This window comes from Trachymyrmex cornetzi, unplaced genomic scaffold (assembly GCF_001594075.2).
Source record: "Trachymyrmex cornetzi isolate Tcor2-1 unplaced genomic scaffold, Tcor1.1 scaffold147, whole genome shotgun sequence".
In the NCBI taxonomy this organism is placed as follows: domain Eukaryota; kingdom Metazoa; phylum Arthropoda; class Insecta; order Hymenoptera; family Formicidae; genus Trachymyrmex; species Trachymyrmex cornetzi.
This window is the reverse complement of record NW_017296059.1, coordinates 5,678,688-5,694,279: the sequence shown is the minus strand read 5'-3', so window position 1 is coordinate 5,694,279 and position 15,592 is coordinate 5,678,688. Positions and strand designations below refer to the sequence as shown.

Below are 15,592 nucleotides of genomic sequence, written 5' to 3'. Positions count from 1 at the left end.
ACGTTAGTCAAAAATTTTGCTTTGATTTGTGATTCGCCGATCGAATAATAGCGGTTTCCACTGGAAAAACTAGTCCAATATTGAATCTCTTTCACCAACCTTAAAATAAGTTAAACTTCGGTTAAAAGTTAAGCGGGGAGCACAGACTCTTGCATAACGCATAACACGTAATGCATAAGAATATGTACCAATCGAAGTTCTCCGTTTCTTTCCTTTCCATGTAATAGAGAACTCTGGTTGGTTTAATTTCTTATGCCTCATGTGTTATGCGTTATGCAAAAGTCTGTGCTCCCCGCTTTAATCATGAGTTGGACCTAAAATGAGCCCCATGAGGTTATCGCGACATCAAAGAACAGATATATAATTAAAAGAGTTAAATTATTTATTAACACTGAAAATGGGTATTAAATTCAATTACTCCAGTGTGCTCTAGTTTTTCAATGGAAAACGCTGTGCAATTAAATGCAAATCAATTCATATATTTTTAATGTTATTAATAAGTTTAACCCTTTAATTCTTCATTGTCACAATAATCTCTCTCTCTCTCTCTCTCTCTCTCTCTCTCTCAACCTTAAAAAAATTAAACTATTTATCGACGAAGTGGAAAAAGTACGAGCAACACAAACAGATCTATGGTCCGTTACGCTGTTCCTGCACTAGACTGTTCTAAAACTCTCTCGCTTTCGAGAAATATCAAACGTATATCTGTCTCACTTTAAGTTCCTAAAGTGTACACTAGTTCAGCCACAGAAACCAGACGGACCAGACGTCCAGACCTCTACATTTTCATCAACGATCAACCTCAGCTGCTCAGCATTGATCAGATCTCCAATTTAACCTCAAAGAAGAGTTATTTATTATTCGATTTGAGACCTCTGCTCTCCGAGGAGGTTATTCGTTGGATCATAAGATCCGTTATTTCTGCATAGTACTGTGACTCTAAATTTAAGTTGGAAAACCTCAATCAAGGGGAAACCAAAAGAAGAAGAACGATCAACCTCGTATCCCGCTCGAGCAGCGCGCATGTGCAACAGATTCGCTTCATAACACCAGTGGTGGGGCTCAACGTTTTTCTAACGGTAGTGGAACGGAGGGAACGGTGCCCGGTGGTGGAGGGCAGTGCAGAGCTGGGATTGCTGGGAAGTCATAAGTTCTGCTGACGCAGGTCATCAAGCAGGCGTTGGAAATGGTCGCAGGACTTTTGTGCGAGCTCCTGTAAACCACAGCAAAATGGCGACGTCCGACTCTAAAGCATCTTTGCGGACGGTGAAACGCGTTCAATTCGGGATTCTCTCGCCCGATGAGATTGTAAGTATGATAACTTGCAATACTTCCGAGGCAGAATTCGCGAGAAGTGGAACTCCTTCCAGGAATTACATGGCGCAATCTCGCCCAACGTCACGTATCTACTCGTAGCACATCGATCTCTCGCGGGTTTAAATGTACAAACGTAGCTTCCTCGACAGCTTTTACGTCGAAACATTTCTCGTAGATGTTATGGGACTTATGACAGTTGATTTCGTTGCTACCTGCGATGTCTAATATATAAAGAATTAAATTGCGCGTAGAATATTGATGATGTAGTATTAGTGCCTTTATGTGTATGTGACTGTCATACTTTTGTAATGTTAATTATTGAGAAGTATTACTAAAAATGAAATTATAGAAAATATATCGGGGAAGAAAATGCGAATGTATATAACGAATATAAGCGATTGTATTTATATTTAACGTGTTTATTTAATCACTACTTGTTTTGATTATAAGAAAACTGTATGATGCCAATGAAGATTTTTGAAGTACTTATATTTTTCATATGAGGCTTCCTCAAAATACCAATTACTTTGTTAATCTGATTTTACATTATCAAAATTTTCAAGCCTGTTTATATTGGCTACAGAATACAGAGATTTGTTAATTTCTGATACCTATTCTGTATATTTTTAAGCTTATTCTACAATGTGCTTTTTGTTTTCTGTTTCTCGCGTTCTGCTATTTTTTACATCTTGTCTTTTTGTTTCTTATCCGATTTTTTTGTTTTATGTTGCCTGAAATAAAAGTAAACGAACTTAGAAAGAAACAAGAAATACGTAGCAAGAAATTGTCGATAAAACAGTTGCAAAGGAGAAAAAAGCAAGAAACAGGAAACAAAGAGCACATTGTAGAATAGGCTTTAGCAACAGTGCCAATGTCGTTATATTTAGGCCTATTCTTTTTAGCTGAACTTATACATAGTTCATCCTTTTTCTTTTTATGTTGAAGAGAAAATATGTATACAAAATAATTTACATATATAAAAACATAAAATATACATAAAGAAGATAATATCAACTTATTTTCTCTGTATAGAATATATAGACAATAGTTAAATGATCTGTTTGATAAAGTATTAAAAAGTTAAGATCTCTTATAATGTCTATGTAATATCTCGATTAAATTAAAATTTTTTATAAAATACGAGTTGTTATACTTTTGCGTAGCGTCGTATGTCAGTCACCGATGGCGGCATACGGTTTCCCGAAACTATGGAGGGCGGCCGCCCTAAACTGGGTGGTCTTATGGACCCGAGACAAGGTGTTATCGACAGGAATTCCAGGTGTCAAACTTGCGCTGGCAACATGACTGAATGCCCTGGTCATTTTGGTCATATAGATCTAGCAAAACCAGTATTCCATGTGGGATTCATTACAAAAACTATAAAGATATTGAGATGCGTGTGTTTTTACTGTTCCAAACTACTTGTCAACCCTGTAAGTATTTATTATTCAAGATGTGCTATGTTTATAAAACCCAGAAGTTTTTGCATTAATTGACTTATTCATATTCTGTATCTTTCTAAAAATTTATAATTGTAGAGATTTAAAATAGATTAATGAATTGATTTTGAAATAATGAAATATAATTATACAGTAATAATAGGAAATCTTCTATATCTTCACAAAGATTGATAATAATCAGTTTATCTTATTGTTAAGTGTGTTATCTTTAAATGACATCAAAGAGAAAGTTAAAAGAATTCTTCAGAACATTAATCCTTTCCTGCTATTTTCAGCATAATCCAAAAATAAAAGAAATTGTCATGAAGACGAAAGGACAGCCGCGGAAGCGACTCGCATTCGTTTATGATCTATGCAAAAGCAAGAACATCTGTGAAGGTGGAGATGAAATGGACATTAACAAGGAGAATGCGGAGAACCAGCCCCAAATGGACAGAAAACCAGGTCATGGTGGTTGTGGTAGATATCAGCCTAATCTTAGACGGTCTGGGTTGGATGTCACTGCAGAGTGGAAGCATGTTAATGAAGATTCACAAGAGAAGAAGATAATTCTCTCGGCTGAGAGGGCCTGGGAGATCTTGAAACACATTAAGGATGAAGAATCTTTCATCTTGGGCATGGACCCGAAATTTGCACGACCAGATTGGATGATTGTCACCGTATTGCCGGTGCCACCATTATCTGTTAGACCTGCGGTCATTATGTATGGTTCTGCTAAGAATCAGGATGATCTAACGCACAAACTGGCAGACATTATCAAATCAAACAACGAGTTGGTACGAAATGAACAGTCCGGCGCAGCGGCACACGTAATTTCTGAGAATATAAAGATGCTACAGTTTCACGTGGCGACGCTCGTCGACAACGACATGCCCGGTATGCCTCGGGCGATGCAGAAGTCGGGCAAGCCGCTCAAAGCCATCAAGGCCCGACTGAAAGGAAAGGAAGGCAGGATTCGTGGAAATCTGATGGGTAAACGTGTAGACTTTTCTGCGCGTACTGTTATCACTCCTGATCCCAATTTGCGTATTGATCAAGTAGGCGTACCGCGCAGTATAGCGCAAAATCTGACATTCCCCGAGATCGTAACGCCCTTCAACATCGATAAAATGCAGGTGCTAGTCAGGCGTGGCAATTCGCAGTACCCTGGCGCGAAATACATAGTACGCGACAACGGCGAAAGAATTGATCTGCGCTTCCATCCCAAGTCCTCGGATCTGCATCTGCAATGCGGCTACCGAGTGGAACGACATATCCGCGACGGTGATCTCGTAATCTTCAATCGTCAGCCTACTCTACACAAGATGAGTATGATGGGTCATCGTGTTAAGGTGCTTCCGTGGAGTACATTCCGCATGAATCTAAGCTGCACATCGCCGTACAATGCTGACTTTGACGGGGACGAAATGAATTTACACGTTCCACAGTCGATGGAGACACGCGCGGAGGTCGAGAACATTCATGTGACTCCACGACAGATTATTACCCCACAGGCAAATAAGCCGGTTATGGGAATTGTACAGGATACTCTGACAGCAGTCAGGAAAATGACCAAACGCGATGTGTTCATTGAAAAGGAGCAAATGATGAATCTACTCATGTTTCTGCCTAGCTGGGATGGCAAGATGCCGCAACCGTGTATCCTGAAACCGAAACCGCTATGGACCGGCAAGCAACTGTTTTCTCTTATTATACCAGGTAACGTGAACATGATACGGACGCACAGCACACATCCTGATGAAGAAGACGATGGGCCATACAAGTGGATCTCGCCGGGTGACACAAAGGTAATGGTGGAACATGGAGAACTTGTAATGGGTATTCTTTGCAAGAAGACCTTGGGTACCTCAGCTGGTTCTTTGCTTCATATTTGTATGCTCGAGCTGGGCCACGAAGTGTGTGGACGCTTTTATGGCAATATCCAGACCGTCATCAACAATTGGCTATTACTAGAGGGTCATTCGATTGGTATTGGCGACACTATTGCCGATCCGCAAACATATTTGGAAATCCAGAAGGCGATCAAGAAGGCCAAAGAGGACGTGATAGAGGTGATTCAAAAGGCACATAACATGGAACTTGAGCCTACGCCTGGCAACACGCTTCGTCAGACTTTCGAGAATCAAGTAAACAGGATACTGAACGATGCTCGAGACAAGACCGGAGGCTCCGCTAAGAAGTCCTTGACAGAATACAATAATTTGAAGGCCATGGTGGTGTCAGGCTCAAAGGGTTCCAACATCAACATCTCTCAGGTTATCGCTTGTGTAGGCCAGCAAAACGTTGAAGGTAAACGGATACCCTTTGGTTTCCGTAAAAGAACGCTGCCACATTTCATTAAAGATGACTACGGACCAGAGTCCCGTGGTTTTGTTGAGAATTCGTATCTCGCTGGTCTCACGCCCTCCGAGTTCTACTTTCACGCAATGGGTGGTCGTGAAGGTCTTATTGATACCGCCGTAAAGACGGCTGAGACTGGTTACATTCAGCGTCGTTTGATAAAAGCTATGGAGTCTGTGATGGTGCACTATGACGGTACCGTGCGTAATTCCGTTGGTCAATTGATTCAGCTGCGTTACGGAGAGGACGGTCTCTGCGGTGAGACCGTCGAATTCCAGAATCTACCAACAATCAAGGTGAGCAATAAGGCTTTCGAGAAAAAATTCAAATTTGATCCCACCAACGAGCGATACCTACGGCGTATATTTAACGAGGACATTGTCCGGGAGATGATGGGCTCCGGTGAGGTGATATCCGAACTAGAAAGAGAATGGGAACAGTTGAACAGGGACCGCGCTGTACTCCGTGAGATCTTCCCAAGCGGAGAATCCAAAGTCGTACTGCCCTGCAATCTGCAGAGGATGATTTGGAACGTACAGAAGATATTTCACATCAATAAGCGAGCGCCGACCGATCTTAGTCCAATGAGGGTGATCCAAGGCGTAAAGAATCTTCTGGAAAAGTGTATCATTGTCGCCGGGGATGACAGACTGAGCAAACAGGCGAACGAAAACGCAACATTACTGTTCCAATGTTTAGTAAGATCGACTTTATGCACTAAGTGCGTCTCCGAGGAATTCAGACTGTCCAGTGAGGCCTTCGAGTGGTTAATTGGAGAAATCGAAACAAGATTCCAGCAAGCTCAAGTATCACCCGGCGAGATGGTCGGCGCATTGGCGGCGCAATCTCTCGGCGAGCCTGCCACTCAGATGACCCTGAATACTTTCCACTTCGCTGGTGTATCATCGAAAAATGTAACCCTTGGTGTGCCTAGATTGAAAGAAATTATCAACATCAGCAAGAAGCCGAAGGCGCCGTCACTCACAGTATTCCTGACGGGCGCTGCCGCGCGTGATGCCGAGAAGGCGAAGAACGTACTTTGTCGACTGGAACACACAACGTTGAAAAAGGTGACGGCAAACACGGCGATATACTACGATCCAGATCCACAGAACACAGTAATTGCAGAAGATCAGGAGTTCGTCAACGTGTATTACGAGATGCCAGACTTTGATCCCACAAAAATATCGCCGTGGTTGTTGCGAATTGAGCTGGATAGGAAACGAATGACTGACAAGAAGTTAACAATGGAACAGATCGCGGAAAAGATCAACGCTGGCTTTGGCGACGATTTGAACTGCATATTCAATGACGATAACGCCGAGAAGCTGGTACTGCGTATCAGAATAATGAACAGTGACGACAATAAGTTTCAGGATACAGATGAGGAGACCGTTGATAAGATGGAGGACGATATGTTCCTTCGTTGTATTGAAGCCAACATGCTTAGTGATATGACTCTACAGGTACGTTGGACTGTAAAATAACAATGCCAATTACGTTAGTCTTTTGTATCTTTGCTTAATCGCTGTTATTAATTAGCTTAATGTAGTTATATAAAGAAAATTTGTTTTTTACGTTTTATTTAATGTTTCAGGGTATCGAAGCTATCGGTAAAGTTTACATGCATCTGCCACAAACAGATTCTAAGAAACGCATTGTTATCACGGAAACTGGCGAATTCAAGGCCATCGCGGAATGGCTCTTGGAAACCGACGGGACGAGCTTGATGAAGGTGTTGAGCGAGAGAGACGTCGATCCTGTGCGGACGTTCAGCAATGATATTTGCGAAATATTCCAAGTGCTCGGCATCGAAGCCGTGCGAAAATCAGTAGAAAAGGAAATGAATGCTGTGTTACAATTCTATGGTCTTTACGTCAACTATCGACATCTTGCTTTGCTTTGCGACGTCATGACTGCAAAGGGTCATCTTATGGCGATAACACGTCATGGAATCAATAGACAAGACACCGGTGCTTTAATGAGGTAAACGAATCTCGTCTTTTTTTTTTATTGGGATATTTGAAAGATTTATGTATATTTCGCAATGATAGATAGAAGGTAATCGGTTAAAAGTTAATAAGAATTTAAATTTCTTTAGGTGTTCCTTCGAAGAAACGGTCGATGTATTGTTGGATGCTGCGTCTCACGCAGAGGTAGATCCAATGAGAGGAGTATCCGAAAATATCATAATGGGACAACTTCCTCGAATTGGAACAGGTAATGCGCGATGTATACAGATCTTTTATAGAATAAGAAATATTACAAGTATATTATGCAAATTGTATTCTAATTTATGTTCGCAAATCTGTTTTGTAAAGAAATGTAAAGAAAATATTAATATCCTTAGATTAAATTTATGGTCTGCAAAAATTTAAATAATGATACAATATCAATAACTATGTTGTGTGTTTAGGATGCTTTGATCTATTACTGGACGCGGAGAAATGTAAATCTGGTATCGAAATTCCTATGGCAGTTGGGGCAGGTATGATGGGAACAGCGGGAATGTTCTTTGGCAGCGTAACTGGCATGTCCAGTATGAGTCCTCAAATGACTCCTTGGATGGGAGCTACTCCTGGTTATGGTGCGTCGAACATGTCGCCAGGTAAGCGTTGTGTAATTTCAAAATAAAATAAAAAATCTAGTTTCTGCGAAATGTATACCAAACAATATTAACAATTGTAATCTTTCGTTTTACAGCTTTGAGCAGCGGTATGACGCCAGGTGGTGCATGTTTCTCGCCATCGGGAGCATCGGACGCATCGGGCTTATCGCCGGCATATTCTGCTTATTCACCACAACCAGGAAGTCCTGGCAGTCCAGGTCCAAGTATGAGTCCATTCCCAATGTCACCTGCTGGTGCGGCATCACCCAGTTATTCTCCAACGTCGCCAGCGTATTTACCTACATCGCCTAGCATGACACCGTCGAGTCCGAATTATTCGCCTACAAGTCCAACATATTCGCCGACTAGTCCAAATTATTCACCCACGTCCCCAAGCTACTCTCCGACAAGTCCGAGTTACTCGCCAACCTCACCGAGTTATTCGCCAACAAGTCCGAGTTACTCGCCCACATCTCCAAGTTATTCGCCAACGAGTCCGAGTTACTCGCCTACTTCGCCAAGCTATTCACCGACCAGCCCAAGTTACTCGCCTACGTCACCAAGCTACTCGCCAACTTCGCCGAGTTACTCGCCGACGAGCCCGAGTTATTCACCAACCTCACCGAGTTATTCCCCGACAAGTCCAAGTTATTCGCCCACGAGCCCAAGCTATTCGCCTACGAGTCCGAGTTACTCACCAACATCGCCGAGCTATTCACCAAGCTCGCCCAACTACACACCTGCTTCACCCTCGTATTCGCCCACTTCACCCAGTTATTCGCCAAGCTCGCCGCAATACTCGCCTGCGAGTCCAAGTTATTCCCCCAGCAGTCCCAAATATTCACCGACGAGCCCGAGTTATTCTCCTACCTCACCGTCATTTGCCGGTACATCGCCGCAATACACACCTGCGAGTCCTACATACTCGCCAACCAGCCCGACATATTCACCTACAAGTCCGTCGTACTCGCCGAGTTCGCCGCAGCATACTACATCTGGCAGCACCCGATATTCGCCCAGCAGTCCGAACTATTCGCCTACCAGTCCAACGTACTCGCCCACAAGTCCGCAGTACTCGCCGTCAAGCACCAAATATTCGCCCACAAGTCCTACATACACGCCTACAAGCCCGAGTTATTCTCCGACGAGTCCGACGTACTCGCCGCCTGTACCGGGATACTCGCCCACGAGTCCCACATACTCGCCAGCGTCACCTGCTTACGAGACGGACGACTAATTTTAAGTTTTTCTGTCGTAAATTGTATTTAGGTACTTATTTTTTTAAATAAGTTAATTATAAGTCCGATCAATTGTAATTACACATAGTTGCAAATAAACTAGACGTACATGTTTGTTAAGATATTTCTTATGTGACCTATTTGGTACTTAGGTTGAATATAACATGATATTTATTCATCATGTCAAAAATTTAAGAAATTAAAAGAAAATTAAAAAGAAGGAAAAAGATATAATTAACTAAAAATATAGTTGATAATTTCTCGGTTGTTAATTACAATTGATATATAGCACGCAGATTATGATGCGTTTTCGCCACTCGTACCAGGGAGGTTGTGACAAATATAATGACAAGAGTGAAGTACATATTACGGGAAGTGAGTGTTATAAACGTATATGTAAGAGTATCTTAGGGACCAGGGAATTTTGTAAGTCAACAATCGATAAAACCAATGAACTACTGAACGAGGACTACTGATGCAAGAAATGTCTAAAAATTCAGGGAGAGCATTTGTATATGCGTCTTTATTACAACTATTACGATTATTCTCGTAGAGCTATATCTTTAGCATCTAGCAAGCTGCACGATATCAAAACTATATTTTATCGATATTTAATCTATTGATTAAGTATCGAGATCTGTGATTTTTATTTAAAAAATGCGAAAATAAAAATCTTAATTTATTAAAGTGAAACTATTGCTATTATCCATCATTAATATTTGTGTTTATTTTATTACAACAATGATTATTTTTACTCGCTCGGAATATATCAATACACAGCGTTAATGTTTTTTACAAATAAATCCAAAAATACATATAGAAAGAAGTTAATAAAATCGCTGACAATATTTTGAAAGTATATTGTAATGTAAAGTAGTAAATAAGGATATGAAGCTCTTAAAAAGTGATCTAAATCGAATCAATGCGGAAATGTGAATGATGTAAGTGCCCAGTCGACTAAAAGTAAATGTATAACATCTATGTTATAATTTCGCACTCACACACAATATAAGTGTAATATATAATATCGCATAACAGTTATACATTTTAGTCAACTGGATGGACTTCTCATCTTGGAAATTCATCCTCTTAAATTTTCACATGATATTAAAATTCAATTGAATCTGAAATCCACAGGATAGAAGAAGAAGAATAGTTATACATTGTTGAAAGTAAAATTATATAGATGTTATATTACTCTTAGTTGGTTTCAGCTGAGTGGAAGTATATAATTACTTGATATAACATTTTTTTTTACTGATAAATCGTTTTTAAAATAAATAATTGTGATATCAAGAACAGCAATCCCTATAAATATTAGTCGAAGTAAAGCATAGTATTTCAAGTTCTATCCCTTTATTGTCTAGTTTGCTCTATCGACAGCTTGCTAAATACGAAAGTCATATTACATTGTAGGTCTTCCTACAGCTCTCCCGCTCCAGCTAAGTCACTCGTGTTCGATATCGGTATCGGATTACCTTGGTGCTGTGGTACGGTGCGCACCGTGACGAAAACCGGTCCAGATTCTTACTACGAACATCGTGTGTCTTAGTACCGCGGCATTGCAAGTGAACAATATGAATCCTGCAAGTGTAACGTCGTGGAAAAACGGAAATTCGGGGCTGTCGTTGTTCTTTGCTACTCTGTGCGTCATTGATATTTTCGGCGTATTCCCGATAATTGCGTTACCACGATCGATCGTCCAGTGCGGTGAGATCTCACTGCAATTTTTTATCAAAATAAGAGAAGTTTCTGATAGGCGACTACATGGAATATTTTACAAGAAAATCGAACACCCTGAAAAATCTGTGATTTTTCCCAACTATGAATTTGAAATATTTGTCAAAGTTAAAAAAGAGATTCGTATGAGAAACTCTTTATAACGAAAAAGAGGCTTGATTGGTTGCGACAAGTGTTTATACAATGTATATTTGTGATGACGTTATACGTAGCGATAAGTTAATTTTAATTAATAAAGAGTATCTCGTGTAATGTTTCTTGTTTCTTGTGTTAATCTAGCAATAAAAGCACCAGCATAAATTGTTCGTTTGTTAATATTCCCTACATTCCATTCGCGTTGATGAACCATGATATCTTTGGAATTAAAAAATTATATCAGATATGTATGTATACATTAATTAAAAAGGATAGAAAAAATATATGTGTACTTATTGTTAGGGTTGTACGGAATCCCTTTGGTGCTCGTTGTCTTTGGTTTGCAAATTTACACGGCCATTCTACTGGGGAGATCATGGATTATCGCGACTGCTCTGGATCCGCAGATTTCACAAAAAAATCGGTATTTTTATTACTTATTTCTTTCTATTATATTTTTTAATGTTTGTCCAATAAGAAGATGTAGATTCTAAATTTCGATATTAAAATTGCAGCTATCCTCTCGCCGCCGTGACAGAATTAACGATGGGACAGCACGCACGGTTTATCGTCACTTTGTTTTTGGATTTAACAGTTTTTGGTTGTGGCATTCCGAATTTGTTAGTCGGTAAGTAAAAAGGCACCTTATAATCATGCATTAATACTAAGAATAGTAATTTTTATTTCGTTCTAAAATGGTCTTTGGATTTAACATCACAGTTAATTGAATAGAACAAAGAAGATATCCTTTTAATAAATTGTACTTTTTGATAGTAGATATTCTCCTGGATATTACGAGATATATTCTGTATAATAGCTTTACGCAAATGATTTCTTAGCTTCGCAGAATTTGCACCTGTTCGGACTTAAGGTATCAGGACAGCGTTTCGATCTTTCTTTCTGTTATTGGCTGTTAATAGTCGGTCTTTTACTTTGTCCGTTAATGTGGCTGGGCAGTCCGCGAGACATGAAGTAAGTTCAATTGTTTTTCATTATTATAACTCGTGTATTTCGATGCTAAGAAATTTACTAAATTATTATAGATTGGTCGCAATGTGTTCTAGTATAATAGTTACTTTAACAGCAATATTAATATGGTGGAGCATTGTAACTGACGACCGAGCATTTAATGTTACACCAATTACCACTTCACCGACATGGGATAAATTTATTTCCGGGTACACGCAGTTCCTGTATTACAAATACATATTTAAAATGAACTTTTTTTTCACATTTAAAGTACTATCGTAAAATAATGTATTAAATATAATTTGTCAAATTAAATGATACATTAATTGACTAATTAATAATTACTTGGATAAATTTTCAGGTACGGTATGCTAGCTTTTCAATTCGACGTGCATCCTACTTTAATGACCGTACAAGTTGACATGTGTCGTCCTCGAGACATCGATAAAGCCATCTTCTTTTCTTTTATAGGTAAGAAACAACGAAAATAAATCGTTTCTTGCCTTTTATTTCTATATATATTTCGAGGAAACCGCCACACAATTAATTAAAAATATTTTTTCTATTTCTTCTATTTTGTTAATATAATATAAATGTAATATTAAATCATCTCAAATCTATTTTTTCAATATTGAAATAATTTTTTATGATCCCAAGCAAAGCCTATTCTTTTTTGTGTAACTGCTAGTGTACTTCTTATATTAATTTCTTTTTGCAACACACAGCAAGCGGATCGTTGTTCATCGTTACTGTTTGTTTGGCCGCATGGAAATATGGTGGCAATATAACTGCCAATATTCTGGAAGCTGTGCCATCTGGATCGGTTGCGAACATCGCTATTCTATTAGCCGCTCTTCAATTATGCTTTTCCAGCGTAATCGGCTATTCGGCGCTTTTTCAACATCTGGAAGACCAATGGAGCATACACAGAAGTATAAAAGGATCATTTATTTATTTATAAATTAATTGATTTAATTAAAGCCACAATTAATTTATCTTTTTGTTATATTCAAGCTTTCGGATGGAAACGATGCGCCATGAGATCAGCGGTGGTTTTTCTCAGTGTGGTTGTAGGCGAATCGGTACCGCGATTTGACATCGTCATGGCTCTAATTGGTGGATCGTTGACCGGATCATTGGTTTTTGTTTTACCACCTCTGATATACACCCGAGCATTAGCTTTGAAGAAACAGTCGAATCATGCCGAGGAACAGATCTATCCAGGTTCTCGCAAAAGATTCAATGGCGAAGAACAGTACTTGATGGATCCTGAAGCTCATTCCCGTTCAATTTACTATGGTTTCTTAAGTGCCACGAATAATTCTCGCAGGTATTGAATAATGGGTGTTTAGAGAGAGATATATTTAAATACATTTCTTTTTTAGTTAATTCTATGTAAATTGAAAAACTTACTTTTTCAAACACCTTAAATCCATTCTCAATTTGCATTTACTGCTACAATATTGAATTTTTAACAGCTATACGTATCTCTATTTCGATAATTTGGATGAAGAGACAAATTCACATTCGAATGAATTCGACGGTTATTACAAGGACGAACATAAAGATGAAGTCACTCAAATTCCAATGACTAGTACTTGTCAGGAAGATCAGCCACTCCTTATAGATGCCACAGAGCCAACCAAAAGTCGAATCAGGAAGTTTATGAATGATTCGCAAGAACAGACCGCAGGAACGGTTGTAAAGAGGAAAAATGTATGGAATCTGGAAAAGGCAATTAATTACTTCGACTATTTTATAGTAACGATAGGTATAGTAATCACGCTGTCTTCGACATATGTCAATATTTGGAATACTATACGTTATGTGCGTTTTACGCCACCGTGCATCATTAACGCTACCATGGGATAAACCTTCATATATAAAATGTTTCATATATACAGGGTGTTTGGAAATTAGTGATAAGTCTTTTGCACAGGGGCAGAATGGACTAAACTGAGAAGAAAAGTCTTCTACATGCGCTTTATAGTGTATAACCCTTTTCCAATTAATCTGTAATAAAATTCCAATTTGCGATTAAATTAAAAATTCAGTATTAAAAAATTCTATTATATACGTATTGATAAGATTAAGTTTCTACTTGTCTACTCATTGGTCAAATAATATTTGTAAGTTTTGATATACTTTATATAATGCAGAATTGGTTTTATTTCTCCAGATACTATACGATACATTGTATCGTACTCGATAACTATATCATTCTTCGCTAAGCCTTTAGGAGCGCTCTGTCGATTGCTGTCGTGATGCACTTCAACAGATTAAATAGACAACGTTTGCATCTTTTCTGCACTTCATTTTTCCATTGTGACAATAAAGATGCAGGACATACTACTAGAGTACCACCTTTATGACCTGTCGTAATCACATGTATTCATCTTATTAGATTTATTATATTAAGTACATTTATATATAAGAATTGTCATAATTAAATTTATGCCGAATATAGTCTCACAATTTAAATGAATTAAAGTTAAGAAAGCAAATATTTTCAAAAGAGATATAAAAAAGCAAGAACTTGTTTCTATGATAAATTCTATAAAATTCTATAAAATTTTTATATCCATGAAGATCTATTCCGTATGGCATCATGAGTGCGAGCGTGGCGTAGCAGGCAGCGCACGAGACTGCTATGGCAGAGATCCCGGGTTCTCAATCCCAGATAGAACCGAAAAACTTTTCGAACGCTCGTAGCTCCTCTCGGAAGGCAATGGTAATAAACCGAGTATCTTTGCCAAATACACTTCTCTAAACAAAAATCGTTGTTTGGATTGAGGGCAAATGCAAAGCAATAATTTTCGATAATGCTGATCATTGCGAAACAATAATAACATTTGATAATGTTTATCATTATTATCGTTTCGCAGTATGTACAGCCTTGTCGAAAATTATTGCTTTCACTTGCAAAATTTTTTTTGCAAAATTTTTTTTTGAAAGTTTTAATAGCATGGTTTAGTCAATAAATTAATATATATTGCAATATAATAAATAGTTTTTACTTTATCACATAACATTCTCTTATTTATTTTATCATATTTATTTCCAGTAAATTTTGATGATACTTTTTTGTTAATTATGTGTTGCGCTAGCTACATGCTGTATAAAAATTTGTTTAAAGCATTTAATTCTCTTACCATGGAATTAAAAAATTAATTAAACATCATTCATCCAACATACATTATATAAGTATCTAGATTGATTTGAAATTTTATCACAGAGAAATTAGGCGAGTTTAAGACGATAAAGCGGCTAGGCCGCTTATCTGTGGACCAATCGATCAATCATGATCGATTGGTCCACAGATAAGAACTAATCATGCTTATTCGGCATGGCAAGCATGCCTAGCCGCTTTATCGTCTTAAACTCGCCTAATTTCTCTGTGATAAAATTTCAAATCAATATAGATACTTGTATAATGTATGTTTTAACTGTGTCTGATAACTTGTATAGAACTGTGTCTGATATAGTTTAACATTCTTAAATATATGTACCACAAACATATTAAATATAAGAGAGACAAAAATATTAATAATATTAATAACACATGCAATATTAAATTAACCAATATGAATATTTCAGACCGTTTGTCAAAAATAGATTATGTAAAGCTTATAAATTGTAACGGTAAAAATAACTGTACAGATATATGGAGGGGCGTGTTTGGATTTCCATCCCTGGTGCTCCCCAAATGCAACGTCATCTTTATTTAATGTTTGGTAAACAATAAGGATGGAGTGATATCTGGATTGCATTCGGGTGCGAATCCG

At 38.3% G+C, this 15,592-nt stretch overlaps 2 protein-coding genes across 2 annotated transcripts; both read left to right on the top strand.

Moving 5' to 3' along the window:
• The first annotated feature begins 1,230 nt into the window (after positions 1-1,230).
• Positions 1,231-9,618, top strand: RpII215 (RNA polymerase II subunit RpII215). Its single transcript, XM_018502380.1, has 7 exons — positions 1,231-1,308; positions 2,481-2,750; positions 3,053-6,583; positions 6,715-7,103; positions 7,219-7,337; positions 7,534-7,725; positions 7,821-9,618. Exons 1-7 carry the CDS (start codon positions 1,231-1,233, stop codon positions 8,960-8,962), a joined length of 5,721 nt encoding a protein of 1,906 aa, XP_018357882.1. The 3' UTR covers positions 8,963-9,618.
• Positions 9,619-10,197: 579 nt separating this feature from the next.
• mah (solute carrier family member mahogany) lies at positions 10,198-13,679 on the top strand. The gene is made up of 9 exons (XM_018502382.1): positions 10,198-10,673; positions 11,142-11,262; positions 11,354-11,466; positions 11,678-11,810; positions 11,882-12,016; positions 12,169-12,278; positions 12,533-12,739; positions 12,822-13,137; positions 13,286-13,679. The coding sequence occupies exons 1-9, from the start codon at positions 10,541-10,543 to the stop codon at positions 13,677-13,679; spliced, it is 1,662 nt and encodes a 553-aa protein (XP_018357884.1). The 5' UTR covers positions 10,198-10,540.
• The last annotated feature ends 1,913 nt before the right edge of the window (positions 13,680-15,592 follow it).